The sequence below is a fragment of the Aquarana catesbeiana genome, linkage group LG03 (assembly GCF_042186555.1).
Source record: "Aquarana catesbeiana isolate 2022-GZ linkage group LG03, ASM4218655v1, whole genome shotgun sequence".
In the NCBI taxonomy this organism is placed as follows: domain Eukaryota; kingdom Metazoa; phylum Chordata; class Amphibia; order Anura; family Ranidae; genus Aquarana; species Aquarana catesbeiana.
Window position 1 is genome coordinate 702538753 of NC_133326.1, and position 24074 is coordinate 702562826.

The window sequence follows — 24074 nt, forward strand, 5'->3', positions numbered from 1 at the left end:
AATAGTCTTACCTTATCACAAAGTCATCTGGAAACTACTTTAAAACATAACTACGATTGCCAAAGTCTTTTGTATATCGGCCGCATACACGAACTTCAACAACTTTCACCGGCAGCTATCAAGAAGCTACGAGACCTCTGTTTACAAGGCAGCGAGGCAAGCGGTATGAGAGGAGACGGAAACGCGGTAAGCGTGGAGGTATACGAGCTAGGCTAAGGGCTAACGCCACAAGGACGGCTCTTCCAACACTTATGCTCTCTAATGTTCGCTCGGTGGAAAATAAACTGGACTTGATTCAACTCAGTCGGTCTACACAGCATGAGACAAGAGATTGTTGTGCGTTTTATCTTCACTGGAACATGGCTAAATAACAACATCCCAGATTCCTCCATTCAGCTACACGGGCTAACCTGCTACCGAGCAAGTAGAGATTCATCACTGTCCGGTAAGACTCGTGGAGGTGGTCTGTGTGCGTATATATCAATAAAGAAAGTGAGACCCGTAGGAGAGAATAGACGGAGGGGATGCATGACTATGGGAGGAACAGGGGTCAGGGAACGGTCAGTCAGGTCAGTGGTGGGGCATAAGTTCAGCTCTTACCTGATTGGAGGTAGAAGTCAGTGGGGGCTGGATCCAGAGGTTGGGGTCTGGTGTAGGGGGTGGATTCTGCATCATTCGGAGAAGTTTGGAGAGGAGACATCTTCCTGGGACATCCGTGCTGGTCACCTGCAGGTAGACAGACAGGGAGATGAGTGAGTTAGAGGCCTTGTTAGCTCAGGTCAGGGCCGCAGCAGTTGAACGGGGCCCTCAGTGGCTGCAGCAGCAGCTGGCTGATGTACTTGGGGGGTCAGGATCCTCAGCTTCACCTGTCCCTTCTTCCCCGGGGAGGAAACGAGCCAGAAAGGTGCGCCCGCCGGAGCGCCTTAGCCCGTCTCCTGTCCCTAGGGCTCCACAGGCGAGAAGGAGCCCCAGTTCCAGGGACCCTCCAGGGCTTACTATGGGGCTGCCTGCCAATGCCTCCTTGGTGGGCCCTGGGAGGAATCCTACCCCACGGCGCTCTTCTAATGCTCGCAGCACAGGCCGGAGCGTGCGGCAGCCCTCCCCCTCCCCCCCCCGTGTAGATGTCCTGTGTGGGAGGGCTGCTCAGCGGGGGAGACGCAGCGGTATGCGCAGTGGGGGGCGTCCCTGCCCCTCAGCTGTCCGGAGAGAGGATGATGCCCAGGCTTCAGGGATACTCACTGGGGGGGTACCGTTATCGTCCCCCACCAGCCGCCGACACAGGGCTCCGGAGCGTTCGGCTCCCTCTGCCGCTGCTGCGCAGAGCGGTGCTCAGCTAGAGAAGATTACTGTCACGGGCAGCGGTGGGGTGGGAGCGCCCTCTGCTGGTTCGCCATCCACATCACAGGCGGGACGTCACAGCAGGATGAGTGAGAAGGCCCAGGCTGGGGGACACGCCCCCTTAAAGAGACAGCGCGTCCCTGCTACAGCTGGGGGTACTACTGTGCCCAGCAGTTCTTCCATGGACAGAACAGAGCCCAGGGCAGAAGAGGAGGCTTCCAGGTGCCCTGAGGTGGAGCCGCTCGAGCAAAGGAGGCAGGGGACGTCGCCGCGGCAAGATTCTTCGGCCGAGTCCGGTGAGATCACCAGCGCGGATGAAGACGATCGGTCGGTCGGGAGGCGTCCTGCTTTGCGGAGCCAGCTGGGATCCGGACGAACGGCTAGTCGAGTGGCGGTGCGGCTGCAGCCTGGTAAGTCGCCAATTTTACCTTTACATACCAGTCAGGTGGGGGGGGTTAATTTGGGGGTTGCTTCGGAGGTTAGTTCAGTGTCAGGAGTGGCGGGAGGAGCGTCGGGTGCTGCGCCGGTTTTGTCCGCATTTTTTGCAGGTTTCCGGGAGTTATTGGCTCGTTTTGATCCGGCGGGGTCTTCTTCAGCATCTCAGGGGCCCGTTGGGGCATGGGCTCCCGCTGCCGTTGGTGTGGACTCTGTTGTTCCTCCCACCCCCACCTCAGCAGGGCCGCTTGCAGTTGCGGCATCCGGGGCGGTGGGGTCCGCCGGGGTTAGCGTGACGTCTGCGTCACAGACGGAGGTGACTGGGGCGGACGCGAATAAAGGGAAGGAGTCCTCTGAGGATAAGGTGCGGTTGGCGGATGCGGCGAAGTGCGAGATTTATGTGTGCTTTGAGGGCCCACTGGGGGTACATCTAAAGCAAGAGGTACGCGAAAAGATCTGGAAAGGGGAATATGTTGAAATATTCTCTCTTTTGCCGTTAGAAAAATTTAATATCGACAAGGGCAAGGCGGACGAAAGCAAGAAGGAGGAGGAGGAGAAGCGACGCTGGAGGCTTATTCCTCGCACCTTTGGGAATTGGCTCCAGGCGTTTGCCATTTTGGCTAGCGTAATTGGCGAAAAAGCACCAGAGAATTGTTCTCCGCTTTTTTTGTTATCTGGATGCCATTGGGGAGGCTTATCGAACTTATGGGGGAATTGCTTGGCTGCGCTATGACGAGCAGTTCCGCCAGCGCAAGGCTTTGCGTCCGGGCTTGCGCTGGGACCACAAGGACATTGGGCTTTGGATGAAGCTTATGTCACAGGCGAGGGTTTCGGGACAGCCCTTTCTCGGAGGGGCCGGCGGTTCGGGTGCCGCTGGACAGTCGGCCACACAGCGAAAGGGAATTTGCTGGCAGTTTAACGAGGGGTTGTGCCGTTTTGGCGCAAACTGTCGTTTCCGACACGAGTGCTCTGGTTGCGGGGGCTCCCACAGTTATGCCAAGTGTTTCAAAAAAGGAAAGTCCCAACCCGTTGAGTCGGCCTCAAAAAGGGAGGACACCAGTAAACCTTCCCGAGATGGTACCGTATCTAGATAGATATCCGCGAAGGGAGGCGGCAAGTTTTTTGGCTGATGGTTTTGCCCATGGTTTTCAGATCCCGTGTTCGGGACCTGTGGCCCCGTCCCCGCTGGCTCAAAACTTGAAATCAACGCGCCAATTTCCACAGGTTGTTTCGGATAAACTGGCAAAAGAGGTGGAACTTGGGAGAATGGCCGGACCATTCGCTCAACCCCCCGTTTCGGCTTTACACGTTTCTCCCCTTGGGGTGGTACCCAAAAGGGAACCCAACAAATTCCGGTTGATTCATCATTTGTCGTATCCGAAGGGGACTTCGGTAAATGATGCCATTTCTCCGGAGCTGTCTTCGGTGTCTTACACCTCCTTTGATGCCGCGGTCGGTTGGGTTCAAAGGTTTGGCCAGGGTTCATTGATGGCGAAGACGGATATAGAATCCGCCTTTCGTCTGCTGCCAGTACATCCGGACAGTCAGCATTTGCTGGGCTGCTGTTGGGAAGGGCAGTTTTACATGGACCGTTGTTTGCCGATGGGCTGTTCCATCTCTTGCGCATATTTTGAAGTGTTTAGCACCTTCGTGGAATGGGTAGTTAGGGAAGAGACTCAGTTGAGGTCGGTGCTGCACTATCTCGACGATTTTCTTTGCATCGGCCCCCCGGATTCTTCAGTTTGTTCAGTGCTGTTGCACACTTTGGAATCTATTGCGTCACGTTTTGGAATTCCTTTGGCGCCGGGGAAGACGGAAGGTCCTTCCACAGTCATGCAGTTTTTGGGCATTGTCATTGACACGCGTCTGATGGAATGTCGTCTCCCGAACGACAAACTGGAGGACTTGCGTCAAGGGGTGGCGGAGGCGGAGGCGGCGAGGAAGGTTAGGCTTAGGCAATTGCAGTCGTTATTGGGTAAGCTTAATTTCGCCTGCCGCATCATGCCTATGGGACGCATCTTTAGTCGTCGCTTATGTGCTGCCACTGCGGGTGTACTGAAGTCACATCACTTCATCAGGCTTTCGCGTGAGCTGAAGGCTGATTTGAGGGTTTGGGGTGAGTTTTTGTCCACATACAATGGCAGGTCTTTATGGATGGCTCCGGTTGTGGCAGCATCTGACCTTGATATTTTCACTGACGCAGCAGGGAGTTCTGGTTTTGGGGCTTTCTGCCAGGGGGCTTGGTGCGCGGCGATGTGGCCAGAAGAATGGAGTTCGGCGGGGTTCTTACGTAATTTAGTGTTACTGGAACTATTTCCGATTGTGGTGGCGGTTGAAATCTGGGGCTACAAATTTCGGGATAGGCGGATCTGTTTTCACTGTGACAATTTGGGGGTGGTGGAGGTTATAACGAACTTGTCCGCTTCTTCTCCGCCGGTGGTGCGCTTGTTACAGCACCTGGTTTTAAAGTGTTTAAGTTTGAACTGTTTTGTACAAGCTGTTCATGTTCCGGGGGTTTTGAATTCCATTGCCGATTCTTTGTCTCGTTTCCAGTGGGAGAGGTTCCGGAGGTTGGCGCCGGAGTCGGAGCAACTGGGGGTTCCTTGTCCCGACAGGCTGTGGAGACTGGCATTGGAGTAGCTGCGGAGCTGCTACGTCGATCGGTGACTGAGGGTACGTGGGCGGCGTACTCGTCGGTATGGGGTGAGTGGTCTACCCTGGTAAGTTCGGTTGGGGGGGGTGTTTCATCGCGTGATCACGTGGCTTTGTTGCTGTATTTTATTGGGACGGGATTTACACAAGGCAAGTCAGTGTCCACAATGAACAAGAGTTTAGCTGCCTTAGCTTTTCTCTTTCGGATGCAGGGCCTGGTGGATATGACAAAGGATTTTAGGGTGCGTCAGGCCATGAAGGGGTTTCGGCGGGGGAGAGTACTGCCAGATACGAGGCGCCCGGTCTCGTTTGAGTTGCTTCAAGAGTTGGTGGAGCTGTTGCCCGGGGTTTGTACGTCTGTTTATGAGGTGAGTCTGTTCAATGTGGCTTTTGCGTTAGCATTTTTTGGAGCGTTGCGCATTGGGGAACTAGTTAGCAAGAACAGGTGTGGAGTAGGGGGGTTAAGTTTGAAGGACGTAACCCTGTCTGGGGATTGTGTTCGGATTCATATTGGCAAGTCTAAAACTGATCAATTGGGAAAAGGGGTTTCCGTGTCGTTGTTTCGGGTGCTGCCGGAATCGGTTTGCCCGGTTTCTTCGGTGCAACGATATCTTGGGGTTAGGGGGTGGAGGTCGGGAACCTTTTTGATGCACAAGGATGGCTCATCCTTGTCGCGTTTTCAATTTTTGTCAGTTTTTCGACGTTGTTTGGAAAAGGCGGGCAGGGAGGTTTCCCAGTTTAATACTCACTCCTTTCGTGTGGGGGCAGCAACAGAAGCGGCTAGGTGGGGTTTGGGTTCGCAGGTAGTGAGACGTATAGGGAGGTGGGAGTCTGATCGTTTTAGGATTTATGTTCGCCCTCATTTGCTTTGAAGTTGCATTGAGTATGCGGGTGTGGTTCTATGTTCCTTTTTTGTGTTTCTTTCAGATCTTCCTCCTGGCCTGGTCTGGATTCTGGGGGATTCATACGTGTTCTGGGGGGCTGTTAGGGCTGATGTACGTCCTGAAGGGAGGCAACTGGGCATTTCTCGGAGTGAGGCTGTCTTAAAATGGTTGGGTATTCGTGGAATGATGTGGGGCCAGGTCCTTCCTGAATTTCACTATTTTTCCAGAATTGACAGGCCCCCAGATGTTCTAGTTTTACAGGCAGGGGGCAATGATTTAGGGGTGCGGGCTGCCAGGGATCTGGTGAGGGATATCAAATTTGATATTTTGCGCCTGCTACGGGATTTTCCCGGCTGCATTATTGTGTGGTCAGATATTGTGGCAAGAAAAGTGTGGCGGTTCGCCCGCTCCGTAGGCAGGGTGAACAAAGCCAGAATTAAGTTGAATAGGGAGGTTGGGAGGTTTGTGGCCCGGCTCGGGGGCATAGTAGTTCGACACAGGGAGCTGGAGGATCAGTCTGTTCGCTATTGGCGAGACGACGGTGTTCACTTAAATGCAGTGGGCATAGATATATGGTCCTTGGATCTTCAGGAGGGTGTGGCAAGGGCGTTGCAGGTGTGGAGGGATTCGCTTGAATGAGGTTTTCAATCAAGCTCACGTGGCGGTTCAAGGGGTCTTTGGGTGTCAGTACAAATTTTACATGGTCACAGGAGTAGTGGGGCCCATCTAAGGATGGCGCTTACATTTGTTAGCGGTGGTTCTCCCAGGAGATAAATCCCCTGGGGGAGGGGAATATGGAAGTAGTTGTGTTGTCCGAGTGTCCTCGAGCCTGTTGGGGTACAGCTGAGGATATAGACCGTTTACAGTTATAAAGTGTGCCTTTTTTAAGACACCCAAAGACCTCTTGCTGTTGTACATTATTTTGTTATTAAGGGTATGTGTTAAATTTTTTCATGTTTTTTGTTATTTATTATTTGGTTAATAAAATTGGCTGCTGTGGCCTTATAAAACCCATGTCACGCAGTCTGTGTCTTTAATTTAATGGTAAGACCCAAGGTTGACGAATCCTTTAGTCAAGTGAGACCCGTAGGAGAGAATAGACGGAGGGGATGCATGACTATGGGAGGAACAGGGGTCAGGGAACGGTCAGTCAGGTCAGTGGTGGGGCATAAGTTCAGCTCTTACCTGATTGGAGGTAGAAGTCAGTGGGGGCTGGATCCAGAGGTTGGGGTCTGGTGTAGGGGGTGGATTCTGCATCATTCGGAGAAGTTTGGAGAGGAGACATCTTCCCACCCTCCCGCCCTGGTGTTAGGAGTCAGCAGGCTGGATAGGTATGGGTTGTATTGGTATTTTAGGAATACGGGTGAAGGTGTTTGTGTGATTCAACCTTATTTTCAAAAAAAAAAAAAAAAAAAAGAATAAAAAAAAAAAAAAAAAAAAAAAAAAAAGAATAATAAAAACAATAAATAAATGAGGAATAAATTAAAAAAAAAAAAAAAAAATATATATATAACTCATGTTGTCTACGGTAAAAATGTAATGTTGTGGTGTATTTTCGAACTTGTCACAGCAGTTGGCGGTTCAAGGGGTCTTTGGGTGTCAGTACAAATTTTACATGGTCACAGGAGTAGTGGGGCCCATCTAAGGATGGCGCTTACATTTGTTAGCGGTGGTTCTCCCAGGAGATAAATCCCCTGGGGGAGGGGAATATGGAAGTAGTTGTGTTGTCCGAGTGTCCTCGAGCCTGTTGGGGTACAGCTGAGGATATAGACCGTTTACAGTTATAAAGTGTGCCTTTTTTAAGACACCCAAAGACCTCTTGCTGTTGTACATTATTTTGTTATTAAGGGTATGTGTTAAATTTTTTCATGTTTTTTGTTATTTATTATTTGGTTAATAAAATTGGCTGCTGTGGCCTTATAAAACCCATGTCACGCAGTCTGTGTCTTTAATTTAATGGTAAGACCCAAGGTTGACGAATCCTTTAGTCATGGTGTAACAATGCTGTGTTGGTAACAAAACACTGCTCATCGCTGGTAGAGTTTATGTTTGTGAAGTGTCGACCATTCTACCTGCTGAGGGAGTTCACAGCCATTGTTGTTGTCGCGGTTTACATTCCCCCGTGTGTAAACGCTAAGGATGCACTTCACGAACTCTACAGCTCTATTAGCGAACATCAAACAAACACCCCTGATGGCTTTTTCATTATTGCTGGTGACTTCAACCATGCAAACTTAAAAACAGTTTTGCCGAAGTTCTACCAACATGTGAATTTTGCAACAAGGGGAAACAACATACTGGATTTTGTTTATACAACAAGAGAAAAATGCATACAAGGCTGAACCCCGGCCCTACCTTGGGTATTCAGACCACATCTCTGTTATGCTAATTCCAGTACACAAACCATTGCTTACACTTGCAAAACCGGTTCAAAAATAAATCACAGTATGGCCAGACAATGCTACCCCAGTACAGCAGGACTGCTTTCAGCACACAGATTGGAACATGTTTAAAGAGGCAGCCACTTACAACAATCATACGGACTTACAAGAGTACACTGAAACAGTGACTGCTTACATCAAAAAGTGCATAGATGATGTGACAGTCACCGAGATTATTACCACACATGCCAACCAGAAGCCATGGATGACAGCAGAGGTTCGCGGGCTGTTAAAGACCAGAGATGAGGTATTCAGATTAGGAGATAAAACAGCTCTCAAAACAGCAAGAGCCAATCTGTCTCATGGCATCAAGAAGGCAAAACAACAATATGCTAAAAAAAATTAATGACCACTTTAGCGACAGCAAAGACACACGGGCCCTGTGGCAAGCCATCCAGACCATCACTAACTACAAGCCCCTGCCACAGGCCAATGATAATGATACTTCTCTCCCGGATGCACTCAACAGTTTTTTTGCACGGTTTGAGATGCAGAACCAAACACCTTCACAAAAACTACTCATATCCCGAAACGACCAAGCGCTCTGCTTTTCTCCAGCCGACGTAAGGAAGACCCTGTTCGGGATCAACCGACGGAAGGCTACTGGCCCTGATGACATACCTGGACGTGTGCTGAGAGACTGTGCTGTACAGCTGACAGATGTCCTTACAGATATCTTTAACATTTCGCTGAGCCAGGCAGTTGTCCCTACGTGTCTTAAATCCACCATCATAATTCCAGTGCCAAAGAAGACACCTGTGTCCTGTTTGAATGACTATCGTCCCATAGCACTAACTCCAATAATGATGAAGTGCTTTGAGAGGTTAGTCATGCATCACATTAAGTCCAGTCTTTCAAACACACTGGACCCATATAGGTTTGCATACCGTAAAAAACGTTCCACGGATGATGCAGTATCTTCTACTCTTCACTTGGCCCTTACTCACTTAGAACAGAAAGACTCTTATGTTAGAATGCTGTTCATTGACTTTAGCTCAGCATTTAATACAAGGATTCCTCAGAAACTTATCACTAAATTGAACTCGCTAGGCCTCAACCTGCCCCTCTGTAATTGGATCCTGGACTTTTTAACTGGAAGACCTCAGTCAGTTCGTGTTGGCTGCAGCTCGTCAAGCACTACCACACTGAGCATGGGTGCCCCACAGGGATGTGTGCTCAACTCGCTGCTCTTCACACTGCTGACCCACGACTGTACTGCCAAGTTCAGCTCCAACCATATCACCAAGTTTGCGGATGACACAACTGTGGTAGGTCTCATCAGCAACAATGATGAAACGCTCTACAGAGGAAGTGGAAAACTGGTTAAATGGTGTAGTACAAACAACCTGTTCCTTAAAGCAGGGGTCCACCTATCTATCGTTTTTTTTTTTGGGGAGTTCATTCACAAACTTTTCTTCTCATGATTATCTACTCACATGTTCTGTGTAATAAGTCCGCCTGTGTCCGATTTCATTGTAAAGAATAGCTTATAAAATTCACTGAAGGCAGTTTCCATCTTCATTGTGGGCATTTGAAGCCCACAAGCATGTATTTCCTGGATGCGGTGAATGCTGTGCTCCCAGCATTCACAGAGATGATGTGATGACGCTGTTGCACAATGCATGCTGGGAAGCCTGAGACTAGCTCCCAGGAGACTGTGGGAGGTCTGGGAGAGGCTAGAAACACGCCTACTCCCATGGGAGGAAAACCAGGAAGTGCTAAGAAGGTTAGAAAAAAAAAGGTAATTACGGCGATTTAAATTTTTTTACACAGCATGTCAGCATCTAGGCAAGGAAGAGAATGCAAAGAGATAATGTTCAAAATTTGGGTGGAACCCCGCTTTAATGTAAACAAAACAAAGGAGGTTGTGATGGATTTCTGGAGAAATTCTGTTGATTACCACCAGGGCCGGACTGGGACTAACAACCAGCACTGGAAAAAAATTCATACCAGCCCTATAGCACTATTATACCAGCCCAACAGCATAACTTTCTTGTTCATGAAAGGAAAACCATATATTTTAAAGCACATTTGAAGAGTGTATTATATAGATAAGAAAGATATGAAAGCACATAGGGCATATATATATATATATATATATATATATATATATATATATAAGCAAATTCCAGTTGAAAGTGGTCAATCATCAAGCACCATGAACTCGAAAACGTGGGGGGGCGGGGACTCTGTTGACCAGAGACCACCTTCCACAGAAAGAATACACTAAGGTAAGGGGGGGGGTTACTGATATAAGGGGGAAACCTTTATATCCGATCAGTGCCCCCTTACATTATCGTATTCACGCCCCCCTTACATCAGTGACCCTCCTCAGACTGGCCTGGTGGTGCTGTCACTGACCTCCTCTCAGGTGCACCAGGCAGAGCTCAGTCAGTCGGCTCCAGCTCGGTGGCTCTGGTTTTATTCTGTAGTCTCCTCACCACAGTCCACACACGTCTGACTTCTCCCACAACCCCCATCCTGCTCCCATTCTTGACTCCTCTCCAGACTCCCTCATAGACTGCAGACATGATACAGGAGATGTCAGAGGTTACGGACATGATACAAGAGATGGTTAGAGACTGAGGACATCATACCAAAGATGGTAAGAGAATGCAGACATGCTACAAGAGATGGTCAGAGACTGCAGACATGATACAGGAGATCAATGCAGCCTCATCAGTTCCGAACAAATGCAGCCTCACTGTGCCCATCAAATGCAGCCTTATTGTGCCCATCAAATGCAGCCTTATTGTGCTCATCAATTGCATCCTCACTGTGCCCGTGAATTCAGACACACTGTGCTCACCATTGCATCCTTACTGTGCCCATGAATGCAGCATCACGGTGCCCACCATAGCAGCCTCACTGTGCCCGTGCATTCAGCTTGTGCCCGTGAATTCAGCCTCACTGTGCCCACCATAGCAGCCTCACTGTGCCCATCATTGCAGCCTGTGCCCGTGCATTCAGCCTCACTGTGCCCACCATTGCAGCCTGTGCCCGTGAATTCATCCTCACTGTGCCCACTATTGCAGCCTCACTGTGCCCACCATTGCAGCCTCACTGTGCCCACCATTGCAGCCTGTGCCCGTGAATTCAGCCTCACTGTGCCCACCATTGCATCCTCACTGTCCCCACAATTGCAGCCTATGCCCGTGCATTCAGCCTCACTGTGCCCACCATTGCAGCCTATGCCCGTGAATTCAGCCTCACTTTTTCCAGCATTGCAGGCTCACCATTGTAAGACACACAGAGGCATCTCCAACGTTGTATCATGGAGCTTGGTATGTGTTCGGCGGCCGCGCTGTTACAAGGCCCCGCCCCCCTTTATCGGCTCATGTGATAGGTGGAACCTTCAATCTACTATCACACGAGCCGATCTAGGGGGGCAGGGCCTTGTAACAGCGCGGCCACCGAACACATCCCCTGCTCTGTTATACACAGGAGAGAGGGAGGGAGCGGAGCGCTGCAGCCGCAGCCGAAGTTTGAAGCAGCCCCTAGGCAGGCAGCCTACCGGGAAATTTCCCGGTATCCCGGTAGGCCAGTCCGGCCCTGATTACCACCCACTGACCATCGACAGCTTGACTGTGGAGAGAGTAAGCAGTATTAAATTCCTGGGAGTGCACATCTCAGAGGATCTTACCTGGACAACCAACATCACGTCACTAACCAAGAAGGCACAACAGCGCCTATATTTTCTTCACTGCCTTAAAAGTCAGTCTCCCACCACCCATCCTTACTATATTCTATAGGGGAACCATTGAAAGCGTGCTGACCAGCTGCATCATTGTCTGGTATGGGAACTGCAGTTCTGCTGACTGCAAGACCCTGCAGCGGCTAGTGAAGACGGCTGAAAAGATTATTGGTGTCTCTCTCCCCTCCATCCTGGACATTTTCCATACACGGTGCTCCAGCAAAGCTACCAGTATCGTGAGGGATCCTACCTATCCCTCCCACAGTCTCTTCCAGCTCTTGCCATCAGGTAGAAGGTACCGGAGTATCAAAACCAGGACTGTCAGACTGCTGAACAGTTTTTTCCCCCAGGCTGTGAGAGCCCTCAACTCCAATCCTCTTTGAAACCTTTTCTACAACCTATAAATTGTGACCAGGAACGTCTCATGTCCCCTCCTTTTTAATCTTGAATATGCACTAGACACTTTTATAAACACTTGCTGCTACAAAGACTTTTGGAAACATATAGTATATGTACAGTTATGTAGTTCCCAGATGTGTATAGGTTTTTTATTGGTGTTTTTATTCATTGTATATTTATTTATAATTACGTTTTGTATGTAGCACCGTGGCCCTGTGAGATACGACAATTCGTTCTACTGTATGTTCTAAAGTGTAGTAGAATGACAATAAAGCTTGACTTGACTTGATGAGGGGTTCCCTTCCCACCATCCCTGTGCTGAGTTCCCGGGTCTGTACACCCGCTGTGCCCATTATGAGGGGCTCCCACCATCGCTGTGCTGAGTTCCCGGGTCTGTACACCTTCTGTGCCCATTATGAGGGGTTCCCTTCCCACCATCCCTGTGCTGAGTTCCCCGGTCTGTACACCCGCTGTGCCCATTATTAGGAGTTCCCACCATCCCTGTGCTGAGTTCCCAGGTCTGTACACCTGCTGTGCCCAATATGAGGGGTTCCCACCATCCCTGTGCTGAGTTCCCAGGTCTGTACACCTGCTGTGCCCATTATGAGGGGTTCCCACCATCCCTGTGCTGAGTTCCCGGGTCTGTACACCTGATGTGCTCATTATGAGGGGTTCCCTTCCCACCATCCCTGTGCTGAGTTCCCGGGTCTGTACACCCCCTGTGCCCATTATTAGGAGTTCCCACCATCCCTGTGCTGAGTTCCCAGGTCTGTACACCTGCTGTGCCCAATATGAGGGGTTCCCACCATCCCTGTGCTGAGTTCCCAGGTCTGTACACCTGCTGTGCCCATTATGAGGGTTCCCACCATCCCTGTGCTGAGTTCCTGGGTCTGTACACCCGATGTGCTCATTATGAGGGGTTCCCTTCCCACCATCCCTGTGCTGAGTTCCTGGGTCTGTACACCCCCTGTGCCCATTATTAGGAGTTCCCACCATCCCTGTGCTGAGTTCCCGGGTCTGTACACCCGCTGTGCCCATTATGAGGGGTTCCCACCATCCCTGTGCTGAGTTCCCGGGTCTGTACACCTGCTGTGCCCATTAAGAGGGGTTCCCACCATCCCTGTGCTGAGTTACTGGGTCTGTACACCCGCTGTGCCCATTATGAGGAATTCCCACCATCCCTGTGCTGAGTTCCCAGATCTGTACACCTGCTGTGCCCATTATGAGGGGTTCCCACCATCCCTGTGCTGAGTTCCCGGGTCTGTACACCCGCTGTGTCCATTATGAGGGGCTCCCACCATCCCTGTGCTGTGCTGACTTCCTGGGGTTTTTCACTTAATCATAACGGATAATCGTAATTAACGAACATTCTTATTTTGTCCCATTCTGTTGTAATTAAGTTTGGATCCGAAGTTCGTAAACTAAATTTTCGTACAAAATTTTTGTACAAAATTTGTATGCATAAAAATTCGTATTTTGGATGCTCACGAATGTACAAATTTTTGATTCGTACGAAACTAATCGCACATGTCTATGTTGTATCAGGTCTTTAAAAAAAAAAATCCTAGGTTGTGGTGGCAACGGCTGCTCTCTGGGGTAACTCCTTGCTGCAGTGCTTCTCCACCCTGATCCCTTTCACATGTGTGGATTGGCTGTGCTCACCTAACTTACATTGTTCCAGAGTTCTGAAAATAGCTCTATATTTTTTCTATTGGTGCATGTACCTTAAATGTAAAAAAGTGTACTGCGTATACCTTTCTTGTGATTGCTTACTCCTGTATGCCTTGTTCAAATTTACAAATAAAGAATTAAAAAAAAAAGTTATCTAAAATTACACCAAAGGAAATGATTGAATATGATTCTCCTTCAACCGACGGGTTTCAGAGCATAAGCCTATCCTTCTTCAGGGGGGTTAAAGGCATTTGATCATATGTTCATGTTTCGATGGTGTCACAAATGAGCACTCCATGTTAATTTTTAAAATCAGAATAAAATCCAGTAACTCATTGTCATAGCTGCATAATATGGTCAACTTGCTATTTTTCGATTTTGTGGGAACAGACCTCCCAGTGGCTTCCCCCAAGATAGTAAACAATGGAGAACACTGAGGTCAGTGTTGGACAGGGACCTGTGTCCTGCAACCAAGGGACAGGAGAGATAACAGCCCTCTATTAGTGGTGATGATGTATGCTTGGCATGATAAGTCGAGCGTGTGAGCACGTCCTTCCATCCGGCGTCTCCGCAGGATAGTTATCTCTCCTGTCCTTTGGTTGTCCCTTGGTTGCAGTATACAGATCCCTGTCCAACATTGACCTCAGTGTTCTCTGTTGTGTACTTCTTTGGGGGGAGCCACTGGGAGGTCTGTTCCCACAAAATCGAAAAAAAGCAAGTTGACCATAATATGCAGGTATGAAATTGGTACTACGATGAGTTACTGGAGCGGGAATATCTGAGACACGTTCCTTCTTTGTGTTTCTTTATTCTGATTTTAAATTTAACATGGAATGCACATTTGTGACACCATCGATACATGAACATATGATCAAATTCCTTAAACACCCCTGAAGAAGGAGATGTTTATGCTCTGAAACGCGTTGAGTGAAGGAGAATCATATTCCATCATTTCCTTTGGTGTAATTTTAGATAACTTTTGTACATTCTATGTTTAATGTCTTTATAAATACCTGTTTAATTTTTTTTTCTGCATATCATTTCATGGATTCAGTGCCTTAAAAGTCCACTCAAGGGGAATTAGTTTGGTCTATATTCCTATGTCTTACACTTGCCCTTCCACACAAAATTTATAGGAAACTTTAATGCCAATCACTGAACAGCCTCCAGTAACATTTATATGTGTTTATTGTTATATTATTAATCTGTATTAAAAGTTGAATTTTGCTTTCTGTATCCCTCTATTTGGGCACCTATGGGGTTAATTTTTGTGGACTCTTTTTTTTCACAATATTGCTCGCTGATAATTAAATTAAAAGAGAAGTATGGGTATTTTCTTTTCCCATAATCATACTTAGCTAGGTGGATGTAGCATTGGTCCCCGGCCGCCTCTGCCCTCAGAACCGAGCCATCGAACATCGCCAATGGCGTGGTTCTCTCCCCAAGCAGAGAGCTGGTGACTGTCAATCAGCAGCTCTCTTGCTCAGCTCCTTCGCGTTAATTGGAGCGCTGAGCTGTGGAGGGGGCGGGGAGCGGCCGTCTCAGTCTCTCAGCGGCTTGCTGAGAGGCTAAAAATGGCCATCAGTCCAGGCATCTAGCGGATCCAGACTCCCAGAGTCGGGATGACGCAGTGCCTGGACTGATATTGGTGACCACAGCAGAAAGCAGACTTCAGACCGTTCTCTGCTAAAAACGGGTCACAGGAGTGCAAAATGAATTGCACCCCTGTGACCCATAGGAGAAGCCCAGCTAGATGAGCTCAGGCTGGACTTCTCCTTTTACGGAGTTCCCTTCAAAATAGATCACCGATAGATGTCCTTCCTTTGCTTTCAAGAAGCGTGCCAAAAACCTGCGCATGGGAAACATGTTAACCTAAAGGGATGCACTACTCTTAGCCCTTGAAGCACAATATCTGATGGCAGAAAAGTGAAGAGAAGTGAAGGCTAATGCCGCGTACACACAAGCGGACTTTACGGCAGACTTTGCCCGGCGGACTTTTCGACGGACTTTACGACGGACTTTCTTAATGAACGGACTTGCCTACACACAATCCACCAAAGTCTGTCGAATTCGTACGTGATGACGTACAACCGGACTAAAACAAGGAAGTTCATAGCCAGTAGCCAATAGCTGCCCTAGCGTGGCTTTTTGTCCGTCGAACTAGCATACAGACGAGCGGACTTTTCGACCGGACTCGATTTCGACGGATTGATCTAAAACATGTTTCAAATGTAAGTCTGTCCAACTTTTGAGAAAACAAAGTCCGCTGGAGCCCACACACGATCGAATTGTCTGACGAAATCCAGTCCGCCGGGCAAAGTCTGCCGTAAAGTCCGCTCGTGTGTACGCGGCATAAGCATTAGCTTCAGGAATGTGATTCAACAAATGCAGGAAAGGAACACCCGCCCGGAAACGCACATGATTTATGAGAGCTGGCAAGCAGAGTATAAAACTGTGAAGCCTGCACATGAACGGTCAACATTTCTCGTCAATACAAAGGTATTCTACGAACAGTAAGTCAGCTACAGTATCTCACAAAAGTGAGTACATCCCTCAATTTTTTTTGTAAATATTTTATTCTATCTTTTCATGTGACAACACTGAAGAAATGACACTTTGCTACAATGTAAAGTAGTGAGTGTACAGCTTGTATAACAGTGTAAATTTGCTGTCCCCTCAAAATAACTCAACACACAATCATTAATGTCTAAACCACTGGCAACAAAAGTGAGTACACCCCTAAGTGAAAATGTCCAAAGTTTCTTTATTTTGTGTGGCTATTATTATTTTCCAGCACTGCCTTTAACCCTCTTGGGCATGGAGTTCACCAGAGCTTCACAGGTTGCCACTGGAGTCCTCTTCCACTCCTCCATGATGACATCACAGAGCTGGTGGATGTTAGAGACCTTGCGCTCCTCCACCTTCTGTTTGAGGATGTCCCACAGATGCTCAATAGGGTTTAGGTCTGGAGACCTGCTTGGCCATTCCATCACCTTTACCCTCAGCTTCTTTAGCAAGGCAGTGGTCGTCTTGGAGGTGTGTTTGAGGTCGTTATCATGTTGTAATACTGCCCTGTGGCCCAGTCTCCGAAGGGAGGGGATCATGCTCTGCTTCAGTATGTCACAGTACATGTTGGCATTCATGGTTCCCTCAACGAACTGTAAATCCCCAGTGCCGGCACCACTCATGCAGCCCCAGACCATGACACTCCCACCACCATGCTTGACTGTAGGCAAGACACACTTGTCTTTGTACTCCTCATCTTGTTTGCCGCCACACACGCTTGACACCATCTGAACCAAATAAGTTTATCTTGGTCTCATCAGACCACAGGACATGGTTCCAGTAATCCATGTCCTTAGTCTGCTTGTCTTCAGCAAATGATTTGCGGGCTTTCTTGTGCATCATCTTTAGAAGAGGCTTCCTTTTGGGACGACAGCCATGCCGACCAATTTGATGCAGTGTGCGGCGTATGGTCTGAGCACTGACAGGCTGATCCCCCACCCCTTCAATCTCTGCAGCAATGCTGGCAGAATTCATAAGTCTATTTCCCAAAGACAACCTCTGGATATGACGCTGAGCATGTGCACTCAACTTCTTTGGTGGACCATGGCGAGGCCTGTTCTGAGTGGAACCTGTCCTGTTAAACCGCTGTATGGTCTTGGCCACCGTGCTGCAGCTCAGTTTCAGGGTCTTGGCAATCTTCTTATAGCCTAGGCCATCTTTATGTAGAGCAACAATTCTTTTTTTTCAGATCCTCAGAGAGTTCTTTGCCATGGGGTGCCATGTTGAGCTACCAGTGACCAGTATGAGAGAGTGAGAACTATAAAACCAAATTTAATACACCTGCTCCCCACTCACACCTGAGGTCTTGTAACACTAATGCCGCGTACACACGGTCGGACTTTTCAGCTACAAAAGTCCGACAGCCTGTCCGACAGACTTCCGGCGGACTTTCGGCGGACTTGCGGCAGACTTTCTAACGAACGGACTTGCCTACACACGACCACACAAAAGTCCGACGGATTCGTACGTGATGACGTACAACAGACTAAAATAAGGAAGTTCATAGCCAGTAGCCAATAGCTGCCCTAGCGTGGGTTTTTGTCCGTCGGACTAGCACACAGACGAGCGGATTTCGGGGTCCGTCGTAGTTACGACGTAAAGATTTGAAGCATGTTTCAAATCTAAAGTCCGTCGGATTTGAGGCTAAAAAAGTCCGTTGAAAGTCCGGAGAAGCCCACACACGATCGGATTACCAGCCAGCTTTAGTCCGTCAGCGTCCGTTGGACTTTTGTAGACGAAAAGTCCGACCGTGTGTACGCGGCATAACAAGTCACATGACATCGGGGAGGGAAAATGGCTAATTGGGCCCAAATTTCTTCAGTGTTGTCACATGAAAAGATGAAAAAAAAAGAAGAAAATATTTACAAAAATGTGAGGGGTGTACTCACTTTTGTGAGATACTATATATGCCAACAATTCACTGCTGACAGTTGCCTCTGTTTCAATAACAGATTCAACAAAACACTGCATAGCTATTGACTGAGACGATCGTAGCAGGAGATACTTTCTCATACACGATTACACTCCCACTTGAGCATTCCCAGCTGTAGTTTGAACAGTTTTTTCAGCTCAATAACTTTCTTACTATTTACATTCCTGGAGCCTTTGCCACACTTCAAGGCATGTTCATAGGAGAAGGATCCTTCACCTAGATTTTTTTTCTAAACAAGGGGGGTTGGTTTGTTATATACCAGCACTAAGGATGGTCTCAGGCGTGTTCTCAACGCCACGTGCCCACGCCCGCCCGGAAGCTGACACCCACCAGGAAGCTGACACCCACCAGGAAGCGGACAAGCGGGCGCTAATCACAGGTAGTAAGACACTTCCTGATCTGTGCAGGCACGGATAGGGGAAATGTCTCACTGCCTGTGATTAGCGCTGCGGAGTGTCAGCTTCCTGGCGGGCGCGGGCACGTGGAGTTCCGAACACACCTGAGCCCATCCCTAACCGGCACACACACCAGACGATCTCATTGATGCCAATCTGCCCCTGTGTTCACACTTTTTTGAGCTGGTCTCTCACTGTGTGTGTGTGATGCAATCTGATCCAGTATCCCTGAAATTAGGAGTTGATATTGCTCAATCGAGCAAATTTTTCAAAAGATTTTGCACACACATTTTAGACAGAGGATATGTTTACCCGCTCCCCTGAGTTTACCCCAATGGACTTTGTATACGCTACATTTTAAATGATGTAATAACAACGTTGTTATTGCGGTGTTGAGTTGAGGTTTATTATTTATTTGTGCTTTTGTAATCAAATTTTTGAATCCAGTACACATAATTTTTTTTTGAACGCATACTGCCCGGGGTCGCTATATACCGACTCTCTGGGAACTTTTCCCAATTTTCTTTGCAGATGCTGCAGGAGTGTCTGGGCAGCCCGGAACTCTCCCTCATCGTTGGCTGAGATGGCAGCGCGGTACAATTGGCGCTCGCTGCTGTCAATCAAAGTCAGTGAGCCAATGAGAGAGGAGGCGGGGCCGAACCGCGGCTCCGTGTCTGAATGGACACATGGAGCGTTGGCTCGGCTCAGGTGCCCCCCCCCCATAGCAAGCTGCACTCGTCAAGGGCCAGAAGCGCCAGCGAAGGACCCAAGAAGAGGAGGATCGGGGGCCACTCTGCAAAACCAACTGCACAGAGAAGGTAAGTATAACATGTTTGTTATTTTTAAAGAGAAAAACTGAGACTTTAGTATCACTTTAACACAAATTACACAGTTAGGCACACTTTTAACCCTTGGATCACCCTAGATGTTAACCCCTTCCCAGCCAATATCATTAGTACAGTGACAGTGTATAGTACTATCACTGATCACTGTATTAGTGTCACTGGTTAAGTCAGTGGCAATTAGTCAGTCCCCATCCAGCGTCAGTTAGTGTCTGATTGTCTGCCGCACTGTCACCTTATACAGTTGTGCTTATAAGTTTACATACCCTGGCAGATTTTATCTGGCCTGATAACATGCACACAAGTTGACACAAAGGGGTTTGAATGGCTATTAAAGGTAACCTTCCTCACCAGTGATCTGTTTGCTTGTAATTAGTGTGTGTGTATAAAAGGTCAATGAGTTTCTGGACTCCTGACAGACCCTTGCATCTTTCATCCAGTGCTGCACTGACGTTTCTGGAGTCTGAGTCATGGGGAAAGCAAAAGGATTGTCAAAGGATCTGCCGGAAAAGGTAGTTGAACTGTATAAAACAGGAAAGGGATATGAAAAGCTATCCAAGGAATTGAGAATGCCAATCAGCAGTGTTCAAACTCTAATCAAGAAGTGGAAAATGAGGGGTTCTGTTGAAACCAAACCACGGTCAGGTAGACCAACTAAAATTTCAGCCACAACTGCCAGGAAAATTGTTCGGGATGCAAAGAAAACCCCACAAATAACTTCAGGTGAAATACAGGACTCTCTGAAAACATGTGGTGTGGCTGTTTCAAGATGCACAATAAGGAGGCACTTGAAGAATGATGGGCTGCATGGTCGAGTCGCCAGAAGAAAGCCATTATTATGCAAATGCAACAAAGTATCCCGCTTACAATACACCAAACAGCACAGAGACAAGCCTCAAACCTTCTGGCACAAAGTCTTTTGGAGTGATAAAACCAAAATTTTGCTTTTTGGCCACAACCATAAACGCTACATTTGGAGAGAAGTCAACAAGGCCTATGATGAATGGTCCACCATTCCTACTGTAAAACACGGAGGTGGATCGCTGATGTTTTGGGGATATGTGAGCTACAAAGGCACAGGAGATTTGGTCAAAATTGATGGCAAGATGAATGCAGTATGTTATCAAAAAATACTGGAGGAACATTTGCATTCATCAGCCAGGAAGCTGCACATACTGTACGTACTTGGACATTCCAACATAAAAATGATTCAAAACACAAGGCCAAGTTGACCTGTCATTGGCTACAGCAGAATAAAGTGAAGGTTCTGGAGTGGCCATCTCAGTCTCCTGACCTCAATATCAGTGAACCACTCTGGGGAGATCTCAAACGTGCAGTTCATGCAAAACAGCCCAAGAATTTACAGGAACTGGAGGCTTTTTGCCAAGAGGAATTGGCAGCTTTACCGTCTGAGAAGATAAATAGCCTCATCCACAAATACCACAAAAGACTTCAAGCTGTCATTGATGTTAAAGGGGGCAATACACAGTATTAGGAACTGGGGTATGTAAACTTTTGATCAGGGTCATTTGGGTAGTTTCTGTTGTGATTATGATTTAAAAAGAGTAAACACAGTTCATTTATAATAAATGGCTTCAGCCAAATACTAACCATGAGTGAAATAAGTTTTTGTGTTATCATTCATATTCTCTGAAAAATGGGCAAGAAATCATACATTCTGGCAGGGCATGTAAACTTATGAGCACAATTGTAAGTCGTTGATCGCTGCCATTAGTAGTATTTAAAAAAAAAAAAAAATTTCCAGTATATTTACCATAGTTTCGAGGTGCTATAACTTTCATGCAAACAAATCAATATACACCTATTGGGATTTTTTTATTTTATTAAAAACATGCAGAAGAATACATTTTGGCTAAAATTTATGAAGAAATTTAATTTTTTTTTATTGGATTTATGTTTTATACCAGAAAGTAAAAAAAATATTTTTTTTTTCGTTCATATGGCAAAAAAATAATACAAAACCCAGTGTTGATTACATTTCACCAAAAGAAAGCTCTATTTGTGTAAAAAATATGATATACATTTTATTTGGGTGCAGTGTTGCATGACCGCGCAATTGTCAGTTAATGTTGGCACAGTGCCAAAAAGCAAAAAATGGCCTGGCCATGAAGGGGGTAAAATCTTCCAGAGCTGAAGTGGCCTATAGATGTTTGCAGTCATCATATACTGTGAATTGATCGTGCATGCTGCATTTCTACAATGATTTTTTTTCTTTCTTGCTGTAGATTTAAACAGCAAGCATTTTTTAAAGTGGTGAAGACACTTCAAGGGTGTCCTTGGAAAGAGGACCAGACAGAGCGTAACCTTCTTCAGTAAGTACGGGAGCTGTGGGTGCATTCTCTGTGTGGTGATGGGTTATAAATAATTTGGGTCCTTTATACCAGTGTTTCTCAACCGGGGTTCCTCGGCTCGTTGGGGTGCCATGAAGAGTCCTTAGGGGTGCCACGACAACAGCCCGATCTGAGCGATCCCTTGTTAGCTTCTGTGCTACAAGAGGCAGCAGAGAGCTGCGTCCCCCACCGTCCCTTCGCCCTCTGTTCCTCTTTGTACCCTTGCCAGCAAAACAGGAAGCTGAGCTGGCCGCCCGACCGCGTCCTGCCAACCGATGACGTCATCGGTTGCTGAGGACTTGCCGGCAAGAGTACAGAGAGGAGCAGAGAGCGGGGGGAGGAGGTGCAGGCGCATCTCTCTGCCTCCTCTGTACACAGGAGTTCACTGTGCGCTCTTCCTCCCCAGAGGATCACTAAGATCTCAGGAAGGAGAGGAGCTGGGGGCGGGGGATAGAAAGCACAAGCCACACCCCCTCCTGGCACTCTTTCCTCTTGGCTGATGTCACTAATGTAATGAAGAGGGAGGATTTGGGGAGGGTAAATTGTGCTTTGTGGGGCATTAGGGAGCAGATGGGCGGTTGTGCTGGAAGGGTGATTTGGGTGCAGATGTGCTCGGAGGGGGAATATGTGGTAGATTGTGCTGGGAAGGGGGATTTGGGTGGGGGGGTTGTGCTAGGAGAGGGGTTTTTGCTGGGAGGGGGGTTTGGGGGTGGGGTTGTGCTAAAAGGGGGGATTTGGGGGGTTGTGCTAGGATGGAAGATTTGTGGTGGTTTGTGTTGGGAGGGGGATTTGGGTGGGGGGGTTGTGCTAGGAGGGAGTATTTTGGCGGGTTGTGCTAAGAGGGGGGTTTTGTGCTGAAAAGGGGGATTTTGGTGGGGGGGGGCTGTGCTAGGAAAGGGGGGGTTTGTGCTGGGAGGGATTTCGGTGGGGGGGTATCTAGGAGGGGTGGTTGTGCTGGGAGGATGATTTGGGTGGGATGGTTGTGCTAGGAGGGGCGGGGGATAGAAAGCACAAGCCACACCTCCTCCTGGCTCTCTCTCCTCTTGGCTGCTGTCACTACTGTAATTAACAGAGAGGATTTGGGGGTAATTGTGCTATGTGGGGGATTTGGGAGCAGGTGGGGGGGGGGTTGTGCTAGGAAGGGGGATATGGAGGGGTTGTCCTAGGAGGGGGAATATGTTTCAGTTTGTGCTGGCAAAGGGGATTTGGGTGGGGGGTTGTACTAGGAGAGGGGTTTACGCTGGGCGGGGGTTTTGTGCTAAATGGGGGGTTTTGGGGGGTTGTGCTAGGATGGGAGATTTGTGGTGGTTTGTATTGGGAGGGGGATTTGGGTGGGGGGTTGTGCTAGGAGGGGAGATTTTGGGGGGTTTTGTGCTGGAAAGGGGGAGTTCAGTGGGGGGCTGTGCTAGGAGGGGCGGGGGATAGAAAGTACAAGCCACACCTCCTCCTGGCTCTCTCTCCTCTTGGCTGCTGTCACTAATGTAATGAAGAGGAAGGATTTGGGGGTAATTGTGCTATGTGGCATGGCGGTTGTGCTTGGAGGGGGGATTTGGGGGGTTGTGCTAGGAGGGGGAATGTGTGGTGGTTTGTGCTGGGAAGGGGGATTTGGGTGGGGGGGTTGTGCTAAGAGGGGGGGATTTGGGAAGTTGTGCTAGGAGGGGTGATTCGTGGCAGTTTGTGTTGGGAGGGAGATTGGGTGGGGGGGTGCTAGGAGTAAGGTTTGTGTTGGGAGGGGGATTTGGGTGGGGGGTTGTGCTAGGAGGGGGTATTTTGGCGGGTTGTGCTAAGAGGAGAGTTTTGTGCTGGAAAGGGGGATTTCGGTGGGAGGGGCTGTTCTAGGAGGGGGGGTTGTGCTGGGAGGGGGATTTCGGTGGGGGGGGTTTCTAGGAGGGGGGTTGTTCTAGGAGGGGGGTTGTGCTGGGAGGATGATTTGGGAGGATGATTTGGGTGGGATGGTTGTGCTAGGAGGGGCGCAGGATAGAAAGTACAAGCCACACCTCCTCCTGGCTCTCTCTCCTCTTGGCTGCTGTCACCACTGTAACTAAGAGAGGATTTGGGGGGTAATTGTGCTATGTGGCATGGCAGTTGTGCTCGGAGGGGGGATTTAGGGGGGTTGTGCTAAGAGGGGGGTTGTACTAGGAGAGGGGTTTATGCTAGGAGGGGTGATTTGTGGCAGTTTGTGTTGGGAGGGGGATTGGGTGAGGAGGGGGTTGTGCTAGGAGGGGGGTTTGTGCTGGGAGGGGGATTTGGGTGGGGGATTTGCTAGGAGGGTGATGGTGCTTGAAGGATGATTTGGATGGGGGGTTGTGTTAGGACGGGGAGGTTTGTGCTGGTGGGATGATTTGGGTGGGGGGGTTGTGCTAGGGGGGAACGCGGAAAAAAAGCGCATGCGTTCAGATGCACCTCCTGGTGTGAACAAGACCTCAGACTGGTGTACCCCAGAATTGTTTGCGATTCTAAAAGGTACCTTGGCT

General features: G+C 48.5%; 1 protein-coding gene across 8 annotated transcripts in view; it reads left to right on the top strand.

Moving 5' to 3' along the window:
• LOC141133605 (alpha-2,8-sialyltransferase 8E-like) overlaps positions 1 to 24074 on the top strand; it is a 344333-nt gene that overhangs the window by 245896 nt on the left and 74363 nt on the right. For 7 of the 8 annotated variants that reach the window (XM_073623078.1, XM_073623077.1, XM_073623076.1 and 4 more), the window contains one exon: positions 21496 to 21582. The exons of the other annotated variant lie outside the window; for it this stretch is intronic. In XM_073623078.1, the coding sequence (XP_073479179.1) occupies positions 21496 to 21582 (87 nt within the window). The remainder of the gene's footprint in view (positions 1 to 21495; positions 21583 to 24074) is intronic. 8 annotated transcript variants of the gene reach the window in all.